Here is a 24,109-nt window from a genome sequence, read left to right on the forward strand (position 1 = left end):
ATGACAATTTATATCCTGCTTTGATTAGCTTCCCATTAACAGCCACAAGGACTCTGGGAAGATGCAAGAACATACAGGAATATATGTCTCATATGTCTCATGGCTGGAGAGCCAGGGACAGATTTTGTTGTTCAACCAACTTGTATGTCACAGAATTCATGCTATGCTCCCATAGGTTGGAGTTTATGTTTTTAACCCAGATAGCAACATGGCTCTAAGGATGTCTGTCTATCAGTCTGTCCACCACCTTCGTCCCAAACCAGGTAGCTGAAAAACTACAGGATGCATTGTCATGGAATGTTCAGTGAAACTTCATGAACCACAGAGGATGATTTTAGTGACACAATGGACTTTCAACACGCACCACCATTAGGCCAAACACTGGGTGAAATTGATAATTGAGAGACGGCGCTGCTCCTCCAAGGATGGTCCCCACTGATTTTGGTGACCCAGTGGTCTTTTATCTAGCACCCCCTTAGGCCCAACTGTCCAGTTGCAGACAAATTATGTCAAAATCTAGTGGCCAGATTGCCATGAAACTTGCTCAGCAAGGAAGATTAACCCTAGCTATTTGAGTGACCCTCAACCAATTCTCTAGCACCACCCTCAGGCCAAAATTGACAAAATATCTCATAATCTAATGATGACCCCTATTGATGTTTGGTGACCCCATGACTACTTTCCAGTGCCACCCTTTGGCCAATAGAGACACACGGGCGACTACAAATTCACGCCAACAATTGAGACAGCGCCACCACTCTGGGTAAGGGAGAACAGTGTGCTGCAGCTTTCAATGCAATTCATATGAGAGGCATCATAAAATACCATATTTTTACTGTTTGACTGCTGAGGCTGTAGCATTTTTTTTGTGTTCTATTAAAGTGCCCCATATGTTTGATTTGTCCTTTTAAATGTGACATACCTGCCATCTCAATATACAACCCACAATATACTATAATATACTCCATCGGTGTGTCAAAAGTGCTAGCATCGGAAATCTAAAGTTTAAGTGGCCGCATGGTACTGTATATACATCACAGACGCATCCGTTGAGGTTTTAAATACCCAGATATGTGTCTCTCATGTATCGTTTTTATAGGGTATTTATTTTTGGAAAGATATCCAAACAGCATCTTGCAAGAACAATTTTATATTAATACTAACCTGGAGAAGTAGTAGCTGAAAATGTCGGGATGTCACTTCTCCATTTAGTTGGGTTATTTCACCAACTACAATCAGGCATGTCAACGGTAAAACACACACGTTTTAATGAATTGCCCATGTACTGTCGGAGCCCCGTGGTAGGTAGAAAATGTATATTTTATTGTCAGTATCATCCACTACATCCTCTACAATACACCAGACCCCTGGGAGATGGATTGCTGAGGTGGAACACCACACCTACCAGCAGCCCCCATTACGTATCGCACGTCTTCCCGCACCCAAGCCGTGCTACTCATAGTTGGCAGTGCCCAGGATTGAACCCATAACCGTGTGGTCCAAAGGCAAGAGCTCTAACGACTGAGCTACCTGGACACAAAGTATCAATAAATGGTTTACAATACATAAATAATATGTTATGCCATTCAGTTCCATATGGTTTCTTCCAGCATAAAATCTGATAATAATCTTGTAAATCATCAAAGGGAACAAGATAATCCAGCTTCATACTTTCCTGATATTCCATACATAAGGTGCACACATGCTGAAGGTAGTATTTCCCAGTTTTGTTCTGGTTGGTGGAACCGCCAACATAACTCTATCCTGAGATCTAGTACAATGACTTGAGCTCCTGACAGACATAAGCCTGGCCAGGTACAAGGGTAGTTCAGCAAGCAGTGCTTTGTAAACATACGGTATACTGTGAACTTAGAGTAATATGCTTCCTTCTAAGGGAAAGAGAAAACCACCCTACTGAATTATATTAAGTGTACAATGGTTAGTTTGAAAACCCTCTCCCTTAACAAAGCGCAGTGCACTATAATATACTGTAATTGTATACAGGCTACAGGGGCTTAAATGTTCTGATTGAGACATGCATATATAAAACGTTTCCATAATCATACATTAGCTGATTGTAGCTTGCATGATCCTATTCCAGCGGAAGCAAAGCGTCAACAAACACACCAACGTCTTATATTACCCCGTCCACCTCCAATACTTCTGTGCCCAGACTTCCCCCGACTCTTCTACTCACATCTTGGCCTCCGCAGTCACCAGCAGGCACCTAAACGGAGAGTTCAGCTAGCTCAAAAGGAGAGAAAATGAATGGATGAGGAGAACAGATCCTTGCTTTCGAGGCTGCCATGATAATGATAATGATGATATATGAAAAACATAATCAGTTTCTGTAGAGGAACTCGATTTTTGGGGGAGATTTTCTTTAATAGTTCGGTTACACAGTATGGATTTTAAAAGAAAAGTCCTGGTCTAAATATTTGTATGATATAATGTAACTTTATGGAGGCACTTTTTTAGTTGAGAAAATCATTATGTTTTGAGAGTTTGGGTGCTTGTTTGTGATGGTGTGTAAAGCACTGTGTCATCAGCATAGAATTTGCAATGCTCTATATTCCTAATATCATTCAAGTCCAATGGTATGTCATTGAGGGAAACATTATCATTAACATTCAAATGTTCATTTAGACACCAGGCCTGTAGTTCTTTCATGGCAGATGAGAACTTATAGCAGCATAGCCGCGGGAAGCAGGGGTGCAGAGGGTGCAGCCGCACCCCGTCCTGAGGTGCCACCCCCCCCCCCCCCCCACCGAATCATGAATGAAGGTTAATTCAGTTAATTTATTATTGTATTGTTGTGGCAGGGGTGCGTGATCTAGGTGCCGTCTGTGGGTGGGGTGACAGGTCTGGCTCTGCCAGCTCACAGGCGCAGCTGCAGCACATGTTGTTAATTAAGTGGAAGGACAGGTGCTGTTGATAGGAAACCTGTGCTTTCTGTTGCAGTGAGGCTGGGTCCAGAGAGACTTCACATGTTCAGTTGTTTATAAAACATACTAAGTTAGTAAGTTCTGCACAAAATAGGCTAAAGCGTAATGTCAGTTCCCCATTGTCAAGCATCTCTCTCTCTCTCTCTCTCTAGCTGTATTTGTCTGCATGTATTCCTCCCTGAACTTGGAGCATTCAAAGCAACCTACTTAAGAAAGATGCCCAGTGTTGTGTCCTTCCTTTGCCCTGGGTGGTGACTAGTTGGTCAGAATTGTGTTTTGTAAAGAAGAAATAGATCTTGACTTGCAGTATATATCTGCTGCTATGCTCACGCACCTTATGTCTTACCTCAGGTACGTATCACCACCGGTTAGATATACAACGTGTAAATCTCTATCTCTCTTCCCCTTGCGGCCCCCCCATTCTTCTGCTTCCCTTTCTCTTTTGTGGAAATAACAAAAACGATGGAGCTTGCACAAAAACGAATTTCAACTGTTTTACACCTGTAAACCTGTCATGTGACAATAAAGTTCTAATTCTGTCCCAATTGGGTGTTAGTTAACTACTATGTTTACGTATGTTTACACTGTACATTGTACAGTGCGCACACAGTGCATGATGTCCACAGTCTCGTAAGGTACTGCATATAATTCTGAACGGACTTCTGCCATTCAAATGTCTTTGTAATCTGCAAAGTCTGATTGTTAATTCGTTGTGCCAATTATGTTTTTGAACGGAGCGATAGCTCTCGTTCCAACAGACCAAGTTCAAAGGACCATTGGCATGTGGGCGTTCACTTCTGTTCATATATAAAGGGTCAAGGTATATGGAAAGAAGGTAGGGTCATCTACGTCTTTTTTGCAAACCAGTGTTGCCATATCCACTTATTATATGCGACTTTGGGCTTATTTTTCGTTGAAGTTGCTTGTAAATATTGGTATTGCGTTTTTTGGGGCTTTTAAAAAAAAGTGTAGTTGCTTATTTGGACTTGCTTCACAATTTTAAAATTATTTTAACCAGTGGTTCTCAATTATTTTTATGTCATGGATATGTTTTGGTCCCTAACCCCCATCTGAAAATGTTTTGTTTTTGGTCCCTAACCCCCATCTTTGTACCAGGGAGCCCTGTACCAGATTTGTGTTGTTAGTGTTTCAAACATCCTCAATTATTTCACGTTTACTGTAAGATTTTTTTTTAAAATAGCAGATCTACAAGCTCACAATGCGTCGCATCCCGACGCGTTGTGAGCTTGTTATCATCAGCCCATCAAAGTGTATGACTTGAAGTGTTCACTTTCTCTCTCCCTCAAAGTTGGGTCAGGAGAGAGAGAGAGAGAGAGAGAGAGAGAGAGAGAGAGAGAGAGAGAGAGAGAAAGAGATTTATTGCCTCGCCTTGCGTAAACTGTAAGTCTACTAATTTATTGAAGGGGTGTGAAGGGGACCGTATTAGCGGCTGGAATCAGTACAGAGCCATGAAGTTGGGTGCAACCAGAGGTGTATTTATTCACCATAGAACATACAAAAAAGGTGCAATACGCCACTTGAAACTCTTCACCCTCAGTCTTTTGTCAACTGGCAAGTAGAAGCATGTTCTGCTCAGCTAGCTAATGAGCCAGCCTGGACTATACCATTCAAAGGGGTGCAATCTACATCTAGCATACCATAAATACATAAATAAACATACAATATATAAATAAACACACCATAAACACTTAAATACCCTTAACCCCCACAAGTATATTAAAGGTCTCGCTGAACTACAAAATACTCTTTCCTAACTACTACTAACCTGACCCTGCCAGAGGTGGCGGTATTGAGTAACCAGGTTCCTCAAGACTGTGAAACAATGTGTGGAGCAAGCTGTTTGGATCTGGTAGCGTCAGGTTAAACTACTACAACAACCATAAGCAACTCTAAAACACATCACAACCCCCCTTTGCCATCCTGACTTGGTCCAGCCCAATTATACTGGACAGAATATTCCATACAATTACATATTATTACTTACACTTCTTATACATTTTGCACTTAAGTCACTATTGCACTTCATTATACACATTGCATCGATCTGCCCATCCTGATGACCACCAAACATTTCTTTCCCCAGTCGAACTAATTAGGTGAGTGGCCAGCTCAACAAGACAGAAAACAAATGTTCAGTTAAAATGTATTCAACCAACAATAAAATCAGGACTGTGCAAAATACGACTGTGCAAATTAATAAAGTGCCAATACCTAAAGTGCCCATATGCAGTGCAAACATAGTAACAGAGGTCCTCTCTGTTACAAGGGGTTAAAACTTGGTGGACATGCGTTCTGTGACACTACTGCTGTGGCAGTGGTTCTCACATTGTTTTGGCTTCAGTACTCGCTTTTGATTTCTGAATTCCGAGTACACCCTTTACCAACTACAACCCAAGCACAGTTTAGAACACTGCAAGAGAAAACCAGCATAATGATGCTATGAATGAATGATAACGCACCTGTTGTAGCAATTAGTGCCTCCTGAGCCATAAAAAAGCAACTGTGGCCATAATATTTCAGTAAGTCCAGTTCTGATGTCACTATGTTCAAAATAAACAGCATAATAGTTGTGATAGTCAAGTTTTTGGTTACACTTGGTTTAATACTTTACAGCGCAGCAGTTTCACACTATGTTTGTCAATGTTTTAGGATTAAACATAAAAGTAAATGTTTAAATAAATGTTTCTAATTTCCACTTTCTCTCACACACCCCATTTACAGTCTGCTTTAAGAGTAATGGATTTTTTGACACAGCAGCGAGTGGTTCATATTGAAATTCATCCTCCCACAGTAGCCATTTTCCCATGTTCTTTCTCAGTGTTCAATCACACACGCGCACACACACACACACACACACACACACACACACACACACACACACACACACACACACACACACACACACACACACACACACACACACACACACACACACACACACACACACACACACACACACACACAATTAGACAGAATTAGACAGGAAGATAGAGATAGACAGAGATGGATTTTAAGTAGTGACAGCCATGATATGAGGCAATCCTTCTGATGTCAGTATATATTGTGTTGTGGCAATCCTGAGGCACTGGTCAAGATGTTCATTGATAGAGTTCATTGTTGAAAACATGACTCATATACGTGCAGGGGAACATTGTGAGTTGGATCATTGCAGTAGCTCTCATGTTTTTGAATTGAGCTTGCACGTTGATCCAAAGGTCACTCACGCTAACGTCCTTGTATGGTGGTTTGAGCAAATGCATAGTGCATAATGCTGTTTATGTACCTTCGTGCATGTGCCAAATTGTAGTCACCATAGTAAACATTGTTTATTTGTAAAATGTATTACAACACTAGTACCCTATACATAACTAAATTGTTTATGTTTAAAATACAAATAAAACCTTAAGTGGTTAGTGCATCTGCATTCATATAAGCTAAATACAAATACAAATAATGCAAATTAAAAAAGATTAAAGCTCTGTTTGTAGTGAAAAGGCAGAAAATAATGTATAATGTCCTCATTAAACCACAATTGCACCTGGTTAATAATGCTTATTATATAAATGATATATGGTGTGAAATGCAGTCAAAATAGAGCAGCACTCTTTTGGATTTTACATTTGGTGTTTTTTTTTAATTTGTAATGTTGTGCAAATAATATGACAGGGGTTGGTTCGGGCCGCACAATTGGCTCTAGCACTAGGCCGCCTATTTGGGATCCATAATTTAGAGTAACACATAAATGATCATTTTGTTGCCCATGAACACTGGAGGACAATGGAGCAGGATGAGAGTGTCATTTCAGTTGACCACTGTTCATTTTACTTTGATCCAGGAATGTGTCCTAGAAAGACACAATAAGCCACGTTGCCAGACCCTTTTCTATTTTAGTGATGAGTGTTATGATGATGTCCTCTTCTTATACTACCCTACCCGCTACTAGAACCCTCTTTCCGTTCTCATTAGGTAGAGAAAGGTTGGTCAAGAGAGACAGAGAGAGATACTGAGAAAAGTAATTCTGAGAACTTTGTGCTTGTGTGTGATTGTTATTCTTCTCTGTGTGATTCGTTGGTTGTGAGGACAATTTGTACTCAAGAGCACAGCAGTACACAAAGACAATCAGTAGAGTGGGTGTGAGCTAGGAAGGAGTAGATAATATACTAGATAGAATACATATGGTAGATAGATACAGTACATACGTATGCATCACCTTATGTAAAACATAAAAAAGGCAGTACTCAAACCCAAGTGAATAAGGAGTGAGACGATAGACAAAAGTGGGTCGTACACACTGTGCGATTGTATTTTGGGCATCAGCTTATGGAGGGATGTTTACATAAGGTGATGCATACAGTACACATGCATATAGATGCACAATGTACATACAGTACCTGCTGTGGTTGACATAGCAGGCTCATCTGCATACTGTATGATCCTTGCAGAGATTAGCAACCATCTCCAGCACACTGTTCTCTGCTCTCTTATACTGTACTTCCCTCTTCTCACTTTTCCTATCCTCCCCATTGCCTACTCTCCTGTCCTCTCATCTTTCTTTTCTTCATATTTCTCCCTCTCTCTCTCTCTTTCTTTCTCTCTCTCTCTCTCTCTCCCTTCTATCTCTCTATCTGCTGCGGTGCTCTGCTTCTGTGTAACTGTGGCAACAGTCCTATGGAAACAGCCTGTTGCCACGCACGAGCAGCAGCTTCTACTGGAAGAGACATGGGGGCTGAGGACAGGGGTGGGTTGGCAGGATGTTAACCTCTGACTGCACTGGAGTTCTTTACATCAGCCACTTCCTCTAGTGAATGCGAGGACCTCCCTAAGGTAAAAAAGCACACTGCACCTCTGTTTGGCCTCATATCATATATTATCACAACAACCATACAATCATCAAGATGCCAACTTGCCTTCTTCAATGTCACTAAAATATGAGGTGAAGGGGTGTTTGATCATTATGCTTTGATGTTTGGATTATATTCTTTATTTTGCATGAATTGAACTCTTTAGATCTCCACTCATGCAGCAAGTCATGTATGACTTATATACTAGAACAGACACTGACTGTTCTAGTCAAACTGCTAGGACTGCTTTATTTTACGTAACAGGCCTAGATAATATTATCCCAAAGTTAATAATGTATCATTAATATACATTAACATTACTGTAAATGAGGTACTGCCTAGCGAAATAAATGGTAGTGCTGCTGGGATTTCCTGACAGTGTGGGGAAGGAGTTAGCTAAGAACATGCTGTTGGCAGGCCTTGCGCTTGTTGGTATACAGACATTCTGTGAAACATTGAAGTTTTTGACCATACAGTACTATCCACAGCAAAAGTGTGGCAGCCAATTTTTGCCCATGTTTGATATGTGCTCTTTCAACAGCAAAGTTGCACGGTGACAGTTCACCGTGTGGTGGCATTTTAGCTTGCACTGATTGGTCAGCTATTGTAATATCAGCCCTACAGCAGATACCTGTTATCAGCTGTAGGGCTGATATGGCTTATCACCCTCTCTGTCCTTTTTATCACAGGTCATTTTATTTTCCTGCCAACAAAATAAAAAGGCATTTCTCAGTTTAGCATACTGTACTCTCCTACTCATTGATCCTGCAACTAGGTCTTGTAAATCTTAACCACTTTAACGCTATATACTTATAGTAGTTGACTGGAGTCCTCCAGGGGTCTATACTAGGCCCCCTTCTTTTCCCCCCCTCTACCCTAAATATCTTAACTGGAAAAGAATAGATAGATAGATAGATAGATAGATAGATAGATAGATAGATAGATAGATCTACAAGAACACTTGTAGCGTTGTGATCCTTTGTTTTGCAGAATGTTCGCCTACAAATAGTTACGCTAAAGTTAATGTGGTTAAACTGGTGTAATATGCAAGGGAAGCCAAACACATGAATCAAGTCAATTCCAACGTTCACACTCGTGACAGACGGATTAATAGAATAATATGGAAGGGATATGGCATAATTATCTCTTATATTCTAGCCCCTACTCCCCACAGCAGAAAGAAATCTCACAGCTTGCACGTCCCCGATAGGCAATGTGGCACATCATGAAACAAGATTACACACAAACACACAAATGCATTTGTCAGAAGCCTGATGAATCCCTTATTTACACCTTGAATGCCTCTGTGACCCATTCACACTTCACTCCAAAAGACAGAAAGAGAGAGAAGAGGGGAGTCCATGACGCATATGTTGCTAACACAAGAGAGAAGAGAATAATAGCAGTGACAGGCAGGCTTACTCACCTATCTCGAAGCTCCCATCAATGACACCTATCAGGTAACTGGGGATGTCAAACCGTCGCTCCAGCTGAGTTATTGTGCTCTTCATGTAGCTTCCCGACAGAGCCTTCGCAAAATAGGCGAAGGACAAAGCCACTAGAAACATCTGGAGAGAGATGGGAAAGAAAGAAAGAAAGAAAGAAAGAAAGAAAGAAAGAAAGAAAGAAAGAAAGAAAGAAAGAAAGATTAGTATGCGGAAGGACATAACAAGCAAATGATTTTACTATTATCCCAAAGAGATGCTTCGATCATTCCCTAATATATGTATTATCCTATTATAAAATGAGGAAACCTCGGTCTGTCTGTCGGTCAGTCAGGCTATAAGATCTGTAGCCGCGGTCGTGGTCCTATAACCCAGCCGGACACGGTGGGTGGACCTAGCTTCAGGGGCTACAGTATACACACACAACGGCAGAGAGAACAGCAGCAGAGCCAGCTCTGTTTTGCTCAGCAATGTTATAAAGAACTTTGATTTAAACGCAAGCCATGAAGCACAGCCAGCAAGGCTGTTGCTGTAGTGTATATTACGTGTGTGTAGAAAATAAAGAGCAGATGTGGGCACAGTCCCATAGCCTGGACCGACGTTTAGTTGAGCTGGCTTCTGGGCTACAGTCTCCAAACACAACAGCAGAAAGAATGCCAGGAGAGAGAGAGAGAGCTGGATCAACGGTGCAAAGTTGTAGTCACGGTTGTGGTCCCAAAGTCTGCATATAGTTTGGGTGCGTACCTCCCGGGTATGGGCTAGTTCACTATAAAAGACCATTTGCAAATAGGCATCAAGAACATACAGTGTATGTATGAACTGAAGTTGAAAATGAATTCAAATGAGTGTGTGTGGGAAAAGGGGGTTGGGTGGTGGTGGTGAGGAGCTCTTTATTTCAAAAGCCTATTTCTGTGCATTCTGTGAAGTTGTGTGCATACAATGATAATAATGAGACCTATTTCATCCCATGGAGTAAATTCAGTTCTCAGCATCATTCAGCGTGCTTCTCATATGCACACGAAATATGGCACTGATCGGTCCAGCGGTTTGCAAGATTAGGTCCAGAAAACAGACAGACAGACAGACACTGTACAGTGTACACACAGACGGCCAGCATCCTACAGAGGCATGCCATAAGGAAACACGTTACGTGGATCTATACGTTGGCTTGCAGGCAGTGTGCACAAACAATTTGGCACTGATGGGTCCCACACACACACACACGCACGCACACGCACACGCACACGCACACGCACACGCACACACACACACACAAACAGAGACCCTCTTGTAGATGGCTATAGAGGAGCCATGCCGTAAGTGACTTGCACTGCAAAGCTCTCTGTGTGTGTGTGTGTGTGTGTGTGTGTGTGTGTGTGTGTGTGTGTGTGTGTGTGTGTGTGTGTGTGTGTGTGTGCGCGCTTATGGCATGTATTCCCAAGTTGCATCGTTGTATCCCAATTTGCATCGTTATTGAGTCGTCGTACAATAAAAGCACAAAATGTCTGTGAGTGTGTGTATCTGTATCTGTCCTCTGCATATGTATCGCAGAGGAGCTGGGGAGTGCGTTGTGTTAAGTTGACTTACTGCCAGTTCTCCAAAAATATCTATAAAAACACAAATCCCCATATATGGTCGGATCAGCTCATAATACTGACATCATAGACTGGCCTAATAGTGCTATGATAATCCTCGTCCTTTTCTTGCACTCTAATTAATCTTGAGCTGTTCCTACTGTATATAGAAGATACTGTGAATTTGTTTACATAAAGTTAGGTGTCAGCTACTGATGCTGTTGGTGTATATAATATACACTGATTAGTGCGGACTAAAAAGGGATTCCTGTTTAAGCTGTGTGAAAATGAAGAAAGTACTTGTACCCTTGAGACCTGTGACATGCATTTTGTTCTGAGGACTTGGAAAATTAAAGGAACAGTTCCCCCAAAAATGTAAAAATTCTATCATCAAATAACAGAACATTGTGGTCAACTGTGTGTGTATGTATGTGTTTGTTTCTCTGATTAAAATAAAATGAATGGAAGCTATTTGATGTGCTGATCGTTCTACTCTAATCCATAACTGTATGAAAGGCTGCATTGACTGAAGTCACACTGGATAAGGACAGAGGAAAGTTGTGCTTCATTGAGGATTCATGTTCATGTGTCACCCTGATCCATAAAACAAGTTTATATGTACTGTGCCCATATAGTTACTCATACCCATATAGTCCGCCCTCTAGATATATCTAGAGGGCAGACTGCCCCGCCCCCAGCTATTCATTTCAATGAAAGTTGCTCAGTGGCATTTGAAGCACCTGGAAGTCTGCTGGAAGTACCAAATCGGGTCCATTATCCTATGCCAATATTGGGTCCAATAGAGTGTCCATAGAGTTAGATGCACGCGCAGTAGAATTTTAAATGCAGAAGTGTTGCTATCCCAGATTTCACCATGCATACCTGTGCAAAGTTATACCACTGTGTAAGGACAGCCTAAATCATGTCCATATAGCTTATCTGCAATGCTAGACCATACGTTAACGTTTTTCTTGTTTGCTCCATGTAATCTCGCCGTTAACAGTTCTAGATATATTATATCTCTGCTGTCCGGCAGAAACCAACTCCAAAATGTTCATTTTTCAGGAAATGAAAAAAACAAAACAAAAAGTGGAGTTAGGAGGTTTTGTTCATCATTGATAAGAACAGCTGAATGGACCTCCAAGCTCACAATGAGGTTGGAGGTCAAAAGGGGGTGGAACCTGGAGTCAGCAAAACCAGCTAACTCCACCCCACTTTGGTGGAGTTAGCTGGTTTAGCTTTAGCATAGAGTTTGAGGATCCAATGGAGTTAGCTGGTTTTGTCAGAAGCACTTTTTAATACTTTTCATTGGTTCAATATTGTTTTTACCAACACACAGACGTAAAGGTTTCTGCCGGACAGCAACAATATCTAAAAACATTAGAGCCCATTGACGAAATGTTAAGGTATGAGGAGGTTTCTACCTCGTAGCCACCATCTTCTTTGCTGCTGTTAATCCAGCAAAGAAGATGTGCTTGTGTGTGCAGTTTTGGTGTAGCTGGTACACATCATGTAAAATGAATAAAGATGGAGAAGGTGTAATATCAACTTCCAAAAGTAACAAAGCCATATTGATAACTTGACTATAAAGATAATGTGTACCGATTTGCGTGATGTTTGGACAAAGGTTTTAGGAGTAATATAAAAAGAAATGTTTTGCAAAAATCGGCCTCCTAGTGGGGCTATAATTGTTAATAATTGTGTAATATGTTAAAAGGGTGGCATTTGTTCCTAAACGTACTGCGAATGTTCGTGAAAAGTATCACAGCAATCGGATGCTGGAGTAATATAAAAAAAAATGTTATACATAAGTCGGCCTCCTGGTGGTGCTATAAAAGGCAAATGTGAAAAATGCAGGGCAAATGTTTGTCCTTGGCCTCTAGGGAGTGTGCATACTAAGTTTTACACATATCGGTGCAGTTACAATATGGGTAAAAACGTAAATCGGACCACACACACACACGCACAAGGACGGGGTGCAAAACATAATCTCGGCCATGCCTTTTGGTTTTTAGTAGCTGAGACTCAATCCCTCTGGTCTCCCCAAACCCTTGTAGCTTGTTATTTTCTGTTTAGTTTGTTGAGTTGATTTTGCTTAGTCCTTAGTTCGCCCTCAGTATCATTCCCATTCATTCTTGGTCTGTATTGTTCAGTTGAAGTTACTTTGTATATATTTACACATTTCATTAATTCATTGTATTCATTTATTGTCGCACCATGTAGGGGTGTTTGATCCTTTTTATTTGGTTTAACCATTCCCTCTTTATTCCTATGTGTTTCTTTAGTTAGGTAAGTAAGTTTAGAATTTGTTTTCCTTTTGGTTAGGATTTAGGTTAGGGGTAATATTTGTATTTATTAGTTAGCCCTTTTACTAAATTGTAAACCGCCACCCTGAAGTCATTTTGCACAGAGCTTGAAGTCTCTGCTCAGAAATGAAAATAAAAACAATTCATTTTTGAAACGGCTGTTGTCCTCCATTATTATGTCACCTAGCTCCCCTCCCCTAGACAGGGGGTCGTAACATACAGTAGACCAAACTGTGTCCCAGCACAAATCAGGATCCAATTTGCTATGTCATTCCTCCATAAAGTATCTACAGCTAGGGACCCATAATTAGATTCTAATAAAAATGCATATAATGTGGAAACAAGACCTCTTGATCTACTAACATCACAAAGGGTGCATTGTAAGGGATGTCTACCATGGAGCACCATACGCTCTCATGGATGATCTCGGTTGTAAATAGAATAAAAAATAAAAGTGTCACAAAAATAAAATGAACGTAAACCATTGTCATCGAATAAATCCCCCAATGTATGAATCCCTTTGGAACTCCATCCAGGAAAGCGAATGGGACATCCATCCAACAAAAGTCCTTGATTATTGAACACTGGGGAAAAGAGATTCCATTTTAAATCAATGTGTAAGTTTTTTTCTGTACAGTGCTAATAACTGAGAAATGATTGGCCCAAAGTGAACTTTGCATTGACTAATAGTTATGTTTGAATAGATAAGATCTCTCAATTCAATAGGATGTACCAAACTCTCCTCAAGCTCTCGCCAAGAAACTTTGGTTGTCGTCTTGTCGAGTCAAACGGTCCGGACCGTTTTTGATCCAATTTTATTTTTATACGTGGGGCCACGTGGGGGGCGCTCTAACGAAACTTTGGGATCATCCAAGGAGTATCTGAGAAGGAGAGGCCGGGTGTGGATCCATGTCAAAAATCCTTCCGGTCGGCCGCTCTAATGTTAACTCCTTCACTAAAAGCTTAATATCTCCATTTCTTTTTAACGTGGTGGAAGTGAGCCGTTTTCGATCGGCGTTCACTCTGCAATGGAGGATCGCGTTAGTAATATTATTGTTCCAGGCGTTAGTCGGGACCCTCCGCCGTCTCGCACGCATGCTTGTTTACATGCACTTCCGCGTCGGGGCTTCTACAGCACGAAACGTATCAACGTAAGTGGATGGAAGAAATGCAGGCACTGAACGTATAATATTTTAATAAACCTCTGGCACCAGATGTTAAAAGGGGGTGAAGGGTGAAGGCCCAATAATATAATTTGAAGTTGTGCAACGAAAGGCCGCCATGCACTCTGGCTCGCTGTAATAAGGAAAGTTTATGACGTGGACGTTTCCTATTCCACACGAATTTAGATACAGCTTAGTGAAGCTTAATCCAATACTGTGATGGCGGTGGCATCACAGAGAGGAGAAAACATCTATGCCAAAATGCAAAAACATCTTTATGTCCTTTCATAAATGTGCAATAAACGTGCCTTGCCTATAACATTAACTGATGATAAAGGGCTTTAGTTAGGGCTTAGTTGAGTGTCAAACCACGCAATGATAATTTATAGGAATTGGAAGCAGCTGACTGATACTATTACTGCTGTAACCCCATGACACCATGCACAGGCCAGAGAGCACGTCCGCCCACACAACGCGCTTTTCTTCCTGCCACTGTGCGATTAGTAGCCAAGGACATTAATATGACAGATGAACTGAATCAGAACAAATTAATTGAATCATGACAGATCATGATAAGATGAATTGCACTATTATTTGCACTGCTTTTAGACTATGAAGTACTTATTTATTCTATTTGCCTTTTAAAGAGTATGGTAGGATATATGAAGGATTGTAGGACGTATGTTTTCTCTGTCGCGTCTGTATTTTCTGTCTTTTTTTAAATGCTGACCCTGGGAGCTGAGCTCCAAATTTTCTTATGCACTTGTGCAAATGGCAAATAAAGTCTATTCTATTAGGAGAAACAGAGCGCAAAATGTCTATTTAATAGGATGTGCTGAGCTCAAATCCAGCAGTGATAGCATTTTTGGCTGCATCAGATTGTTGTCATTTTCACATCAATCTGTCTTATCATAAACCTTAATGGTACTGCTAACTGGTTATCACATGTGCATTAGCTGGAGGTGTGTCGTGCACATCTATAACTACTCTTACATTACACTGATTTCCTTTCTTTACCATATCATTTATGTAGGGGAAACCTGGAGTGAAACACAATGCAATCTTCGTAGTCTGCATTGTGTTGCATTGTGTCGTAGTCAATGGGCTAAATATGCCAGACCACTGCTACAGTACTTTAAGAAAAGTGATGGGTCTAGGTAGAGAAAACATTGGTAGTCAACTTTTAAGATAATCATTAAGTCATTGTGAGAAATCTTATTAAGATTAATAATTTAAACATGTTCAACATGTGTTCTTAATGGTTTAAACATTAGAGGGTTTACAGTGATTAGTGCGGACTAAAAAGGGATTCCTGTTTAAGCTGTGTGAAAATGGAAGAAAGTACTTGTACCCTTGAGACCTGTGACATGCATTTTGTTCTGAGGACTTGGAAAATTAAAGGAACAGTTCCTCCAAAAATGTAAAAATTCTATCATCAAATACCCTCATGTCAATTGAAACATGGATAGTCTTTTGTCGACACAATGAGTTTGCCTGTAAAACTTCGTAGCAGCTTTATGAAGTGAAGCAGAGGGTGACCAGTTCTTAAGCCGAGTTCAGACCAGACACGGAAATATCTTTCTAATCGCTTGAATAGTGTAATTTTGGTCGCAGGGTGTTCCGCTGGGACGAAAGTGTTCAACTAATCACCCCTTTCGTGAATGCTTGCTGTCAATCACTTTACACATACTATGGAAAACAAAGGAGTACCCAAATCTAATCTAAAGTTTCAAGCTAGCAGTTGTATCTATGTGTGAAAATAAGAAAGATTGAGCAACTAGAGTACATGTTCTCTTTCATGAATAAAATATTTTGATCGTTTACAATTAAGCTGTCAAAAACACACACTGAGTGTGTGTTTTTCTCCTTCCCGGCAGCTGTAATGCCCAGGACGACTGAGCAGAAGCTCCCCACTCTGTAAGATGTCACGTCTGGATTATAGAATACAGTTTCTTGACTGAAATACCAATTCGGGGGCTTGTTTTGTTTTCAGACACAAAATAGAAAATGTACACAGGAACCTCTCCAGTGGCTTGCGTGTTGTCTTTTCCATGTTTCTGGTTCCTGGTCGATCGGAGCTGGATCAATCAAGGAGTCAACTGGCCATCTTCAAGGTATATCTTAGAGAACAACATCAACGTCGAAACGTGAATAGTGAAGCGAATGTCGCCTCAGTTGGGATTTTGGCGCGAAGTCTCCGTAGCAACAAAACGCTTAATTTGCATTACCCGCTTCGCCTTGTTTGCACAGCTCGATTCAATGTTGCACCACGTCGCATGTTTGCATTGATTTTGTATGTAATCACTGTGCGGTGAACACACCTTTACAAATAACGAAGAAATGATCAAGAAATTGCTACATACACCTTATGCAGCATAAGTTTTCTGAACTGAAATGATTACACTACAAGTGCAAATATGAGTGACATACTGTAGACCTCTTCACATGAGTATAAACATGTGTTAGAGACTTTGCATTCTCATTAAACATCAATGTACAATCATTTGACTTGGATTATGACATATTTGATCTCCGCCAGGCCTTGACGTCCGGGGGCAGGGATTATGTTTTTGCCCCAGTCTGTCCTGCATGTGCCCATCTGTCTGTAAGTAGCTCATCTCGCCTGGACTGAGCAACGTGAAACTTTTTTCAATTCAAATCTTTCAAATCGGCACCATGGCCGTCAAACTGGCGTTTGATACTCTTACTGTTTGCCTGTAATTCCCTTCACAAATGTGCGCACTATTTCTTACAAACAACAGCATATCATGCATGCAACATCCAATCATACTCAAATCGGAATCGCATGTAGAGCCTCCGTCCTACTCCTCCTTCCCAACAAGCCCTGCTGACAGGTGCTGACATATAGCTTTTGCCTTCATAAACATCTTGATTGGTCAACAGATTATTACACAACATGCCAGGTTCTATTTGGCTCGTCACTGGACACCATTGAACCATATATTACACTGACAAATGGTTCTCATTGGACCAGTGCCAGATGTATTAACTGCATTTGTTATTTCCTCCCATGCTCATTTTACATCATCTGCTCTTGGTAGTCTAGATTTGTTCTTGACAAGTTATGACAACTCCCACAGAAGGAAATTACCAGTATGCCATTGTGCCGTTCTCAGCTGCTCTAAAAGGTAATGAAGAATGGTCATTTGGCTAATCCAACCCATCATTCCATTGCGCTGCAGGTGCTGTATATTCTTCTCTGATCCTGAATATACAAAAAGTCCATGGCTACAACTAATATGTCACACCACTGATTGCACCTAACACCGCTTTGCCTCCTTCCCCAAAATAGAGCCCTAATGGCTGCAGCACACTCCAAACTAACCAAACTTTGTTCGGCTCAGGTAGGTCAACAAGAACAAATGACATCATAAGACCGTTGGAGGTACATTTCAGAACTTTGTTCGGTAGTTCTTGCATTTATTTTGTTTATTCATATTTATTATCGATTTATTTGATAATCTTTCTATTTCACCCTACCCTACTTTCTTTCTCTTTTTTGTTATTATTGTGAACTAGACCATACCCGACGGGGGATATGAGCACCATGCGCACGTCATGGTCCGCTTGTTTCACGGATGTGGCAACACCAGCGCTTGTTTCATGCACATGATTTGGCAACCCGGGAGCCAGCGAACTCAAAAACGCTATTAACACATTGTGTTAAAACACATCCAAATCCCCATCCCCGCGTAATGTTAACTAGAAGCCTGAGTGTTTATTCCTTGTGTACAGTTTGTATATCAGTTCATCAAAGGCTACAATCTGCGATGTGTCTTGCTTTTCGCTGCCTATACCAGACAGAGAGAGAGAAAGGGGGGATTTAATTTAATCATATATGCTTCCATAATCTTAGAACAATAGCCAAGTAGCCTAATTCATCAGGGTTTAAAACTTGGATTTGGACAACCCCAATTAATAATCAACCCCCCCCCTTCAGCACCCCTAATAAAAATCTGCTGGCACCACTACTGACAAACCCATACATCAGCCATATCGAATCCAAAGTAAGTTACCATTAGACATTATGACTATTCTAACAAATGTATTTATGTCATTTCTGGTAATAAGACGTTCATGAATGAGCTGGTTATGTCTTTGCATAATCACAAGCACTCCCAAAACAATTATTGTCATGGCATGAATAGTTCCCTCTGGAACTAACTTAGCCTGACACTCAGCCTGAATTTTCATTTCGTTTCACTCCATTATTCAGTCTGAATGCCCTCTCAGTGCAGCAGTTTCTGAGATGGGGGTGTGGCCAAAGTGGGACTCTTTGGCGATTGGTTCATACTGGATTATCCCAATCCCTATTGGGCCGGGCCGCTGGTTAGATGTTCAACAGAGAAAACCCTAAAGCGTCACCAGACCCTGAATGCGAGGCTAGCGATTCAGGGGCTGGAGCCAGGCTAGAACTAACTACTGATAGAAATAAATCGAGAGAGAGAGAGAGAGAGAGAGAGAGAGAGAGAGAGAGAGAGAGAGAGAGAGGTCACAATTATGACTCATTCCTGGCGTAAGAACGTTGTGATTGATAATATAACAGACAGATGAGGAGATGACAAACACGTGCCTGGCGAGACGGTTGGTGAGACGTTTCAGACCGTTTCATAATTCACTGTGTCATGGGATGATTACTGCAGTCTGAGCATTGATAAATTATGGTCTAATTTGATACACGGCAGCTTCTTCGTCGTGTGGAGGCCTACTGTGAAATAAAGTAGGCTATATCCCCCTTTCAGAATAATAATTCCTAAACATATTTATGCAGTTATATACAACCCAAATAAAACCAGACTATATGACTGACTGAAACACAAAAAAAACGTCTTAACAGAAAACAAACTGCAAACCAATCTGTTTACAGCCCACAGCAGTCGGGTAGGCATACACACAAAGGTGATGTGGATGTTTCAGATGCTTTACAAACATTTATTAAGAGGAAAACCACTGACACTGTTGGTGTGAATTGGGGGTTAGAGCCCTGTGAGTATTGAAACCTGATTCACCAAAGGTAAATTATGTACAATACGTACCTCAGAATATACTGCAATAATTTACACCCAGAAGTGGGCAGGAAAAGCTGGGAATAAACAATAAACTCTGGTTCAATGGGATTTTCTTGCACAACCTTGTTGTACTACAGGTAGAAATAAAAAGCAAGAGAATTACATTGTGAAATTTAGCCCAGGATTAGGGAACAATCAGTAGGCCAGAGCTGTGCCATGCCCCACCCAGCAGATCAAGGAGCCAAACAATCCTGAGAACAAGTGAAAGTCTTTCTAGTTTCACTTACTGTAAACTGCATTATTATAAGCTTCTTTAACACCATTGTTTCGCATCACTTTCATCCTTATAAAATGACAACAACAGGTCTTAGATCTTATCGGGGACCCGCTAACTTTCATGTTACTTTTCGTTTGAAAATGTTCTCAGAGGTGGAAGGAAGAAAGGAAGGAAAGAGCCCTAACAACAACAAAAAAGATCTAAATAACGACATTACAACGTATGTTACATGATATACATGGCCGACTTCTTTTCCTCCAATCATCCCGAAGAGATCAAAGTGGCACCCAATGATACATTTCATTTTTGTTATGGCAACAACATGATTTGTTTGTCACAAACAGGTGGCTTTCTTTGTTCTCTCTTCCTTTAAGGCAACTCTCTATATACAGTAGTAAGTTATACAGGTATTTGTGTCTGTCTGTCTGTCTGTCCCGGATATACTGTAACTCAAACCGAGCGACCTCAAACTTGGCATGTGTGTCCCAGATGACCCGGGGGTGTGCAGTGCAGTGTGAATTGGATCGGACCAACAGTTTCCAAGAACCGAAAAAACACAATGTGTGTGTTGTTGTTTTTTTGGGGGGGGGGGCTACCCATCGGCTACCCTGATAGGTCAACCCGTCCCAAATTGTCTTTGCACCACGCTTGTGCTGCTGCGCCAATATAAGTGGGAGAGTGTACAATGGAACTCCCGTATGTCCATATTTACCAGATCAGTCATATGGTATAGTGGGTACGGCACTGTTTACTCTGACAATGGGTACAACGGTACTCAGACAACAAGTACAAGTACAATGAGTATTGCATGGGTGGGACATACATTCCCAACTTGCATCGCTCCCAACCTGCATCTTTTCAAAGTAGGCCGGTATATATATTTTTCATATATTTCATAGAGGCTTTGGAAAATAAGTGTGTAATGGGAAAAAAATGCTCAAACTAGTAACAAAGGAAGGGTGTTTTTTCTGTATGAGGAAGAAGTCTGAGGAGGCCCTTTGATAAATTATCTAAGCTTCCTCTACATTCCACCTAAATATGCACAATACAAAGGAAGTGGATTGTTGTAGTCAGGCCATTTAAAAGCTGTTATCACACATTGAAAATAAATTCCCTTCACAAAGTTTACAAAATTGCTTCTAAATTAAAATAGATAAATTATACACTGGGTAGCTCAGTCCGATCACTTGCCTTTGGACCACAAGTTTTTGGGTTTGATCTCGAGCACCAGTGCACCACCAACTCTGTGTACGAGGTAAAGACCCTCTTTCTCGTCCCTTACCGACAATAAGCCACTCCAACCTACTTACTTGCTTACTTATACTGTATACACATTGTGTCATTTAATTGGAATTGCATGTTGAGAGCCCTCTATAGAGCGTACCTTCAAAATCGCTTTCACTTCTGCCCATCGGGGCACCACATACTGTGTGGAAAATGTTGAACCAAATGTTGCAGAAAGGCCATTTTCTTCAGGTCCTGACTGCTGCACCCCATGACTTACAGAGGCCTGTAAGTCATCCTGGCAGAGATATGTGCTCCGCAGAGCATCCATTTCTAGTTCAGTATGTAGACATTGCAAAGTCAATGTACTTGAAGCATTAACTTACACCAATGCTTTAACGGCTTTCAGGAAATGTATGTTACATATACTGTACATACACATACACATACTGTACATAGACTACATAATATGTATGTTTGTATATATGTACACGTATGCACTGTATGTACTGTATGGACAGTATGTACATACATGTATGTACACGTATGTATGTATGTATGTATTTTTAAGGTTATTTTTATGGCTCTTTTTTAGAGAGTGACAGGAAAGTGAGGGCAGAGAGGAGGGCAAATTCCATTTAGTTTTAGTTATATTTAATATTTTAATCAACTGAAATTTTATAGTTTTAGTCTAGTTTTAGTTGACTAAATTTCATAAGATTTTAGTTGACTAAAATGTATTTTTGGTGGGCCGTGATGGCGTCGTTAGCTGCATGCCGACAATAGCCGATCTACAAGCTCACAACACGCCGCGCTGTGACACATGCGTGCAGATCGGCTATTTTCGGAGCGCTCAACCAAGCATAAAAGGGCTTGTCTTAGTTCTACTGGATCTCTTCTCCATACCTCCCTAATATTTTTGTCTAGTTTTTATTTGTGGATGAAATTAGTCATAGTTTTAGTCATCATTGCTTAGTTTTCATCAGTGAAAAAAGTTGGTCGTCAAACATCTTTCGTCATAGTTTTAGTAATTAACACTGCTGACATGCAGCGCAGGTTCCAAACCAGGAACCCAAATTGTTGATGTCTTATGCGGTTGACACGCTACCTAGCTGATCCCGAGCACTAGCCCATGATAAATGTAAGTTTGCTGCAGTTATTTTATGCTGCATCTGTCTGTGAGCAAAGATAGAAAGTGTGTTAGGGTGGTCTCACACACATGCAGCTGCGGATTCAGACATATCCACAGGCAACCCTGCCCCCAAAACGCACGCGCGTGCGCGCACACACACACACACACACACACACACACACACACACACACACACACACACACACACACACACACACACACACACACACACACACACACACACACACACACACACACACACACACACACACACACACACACACACACACACACACACACACACACACACACACACACATGCACAATATTCATACTGTATGTGAACTAGTTAGTGAATGCCCTGTGCAGTGTACACATGCATGCACCTTGTCCACTTTGAAACATGTACAGCAGAGCTGTGTGTGACTAGTCAGAGTTAGAGCAGCGAGCTGCAGTGTATGATCATGTATCGTTGTGATGTCATACTGTATCGCAATATTTTGTCATATTTTTAAATATATATATATATTCTTTTAATTATTATTTATTTTAGTTTTAGTTTTGGTGAAAGTTACAGGAGTTCTTACTGTATGGTGTGTGATATGAAATGTATTTAATGTAAGCTTACCATAATCACAGTAATCATTAATCATGTCTTCCATCATATTCAAGGGCTTTTGGAAGCAATTAAACCGACTCCAGTCAGTTTAGAGCACTGCAGAGGGGAGATGCGTGTCTATGTCCAGCTAGCATCGGGTACCCATGAGTTTTTTTTTGTTTTTGTTTCAATGTCCAGCTGATGCTCGTTGATGTTCGTTAATGTTACATGCATCAAAGCAATTATGTTTCTGCACTGTCAAATAGGCCTATATCTAATCTAAGCATCAAAGCCAAAGACTTTTATTATTGTAGGCCTACTTTATAGATATTTTGTTTGAGTTGTTGGAAATAACTAGGCTATGGTTGGTAAAGTCCAGATGAGAACAATATGACTTTGGTCAGTGGAATTTATATTTATACAGTATTTATATTATATTTGTTATTAGTGTCTATCTGTCCTCTGAAACAATGTGGTTTACAGTTAGTAGGGTTGTGAATCTTCTGCAATCTTTTTTTCACTATAAAAGTAAAAACATTTTACATTTCCTACCGACAACGACAATATATAAATCTTTATTCCTGTACCTTTAGGCTTGAGCCAGAGGAGGAGCGTGGTGGTCTGCTCATGGTGTCAGCACGTCCATTCTCTATGGTCCGGCCAGGCTCTGCTCCCACTTCCATTCTCCAGGGACTGCTCTGTGTCTCTTTGGCCGAAGTCTCACTTGTAATGCAATGTCTTGGCATCGAAGCATGCAACCCTGCAAATGGATAATTCACACATGTGACCCACTTCTTATACTCAGCCAAAAAAACATACAGTAAATACTGTATGTTTGCAGACAGCAGAGGAGTGAAAGGCGCACTCTCTCTCACACACATGCGAGCATCACACGCGCGCACGCGCACGTGCGCACGTACGCACGCACACACACACACACAATTTTTTGTATATGCTCTTGTACACACACACACACACACACACACACACACACACACACACACACACACACACACACACACACACACACACATAAAATGCATTTACAACTCTGATTCCTGTGTATATTGTGTCCTATCAAGGTAGTTTAAAAGCTACACAAAAATGTTTATGTAAACATTTGTAAATGGAAGCATATGTGGCCAGAACCTTAATACAAATATATAAAAACAAAAAAGAAAAAGAAAATGCATCCTCAGGATGAGCTTAAAAAGACTTAATGGGAAGGATACTTTTGTCTTTTTTTTTGTCCTTCGACTTCCCACAACCCCACTTGGGGTCCCGACCCATAGTTTGAGAACCTCTGACGTAGAGAGTCTGTGGTTTATGCATTTTATTGTGACTGGCAAGCTGTTTTCTTTTTGTGCCCGGGCCCTTTTTTATCCAAAGGGCCCGGGCAAGACTGACCGCCCAATTTTTACTTGAAAATGGCAACTTTTTGTTGATTTTACCATTTTAAAATCGGCGGTGGAGAGCGTCAGAGAGTTCAAATTACTGGGGGTGCACATCACTGTGGACGCCTCTATTTTCTCAAACAACTAAAGAAGGCTGAC

The 24,109-nt window shown here is 40.9% G+C and overlaps 1 protein-coding gene across 1 annotated transcript in view; it reads right to left on the reverse strand.

Annotated features, from left to right (window-relative positions):
- slco1c1 (solute carrier organic anion transporter family, member 1C1) overlaps positions 1-23,239 on the reverse strand; it is a gene marked incomplete at both ends in the record, with an annotated part of 41,032 nt that extends 17,793 nt beyond the window's left edge. Inside the window, 2 exons of the mRNA XM_084064672.1 lie at positions 9,234-9,375; positions 23,144-23,239. Of these exons, the coding sequence (XP_083920798.1) occupies positions 9,234-9,375; positions 23,144-23,239 (238 nt within the window). The remainder of the gene's footprint in view (positions 1-9,233; positions 9,376-23,143) is intronic.
- Positions 23,240-24,109: the final 870 nt, after the last annotated feature.

Source organism: Gymnoscopelus microlampas (genome assembly GCF_963454915.1).
Source record: "Gymnoscopelus microlampas genome assembly, chromosome: 8".
NCBI classification, from domain to species: Eukaryota; Metazoa; Chordata; class Actinopteri; order Myctophiformes; family Myctophidae; genus Gymnoscopelus; species Gymnoscopelus microlampas.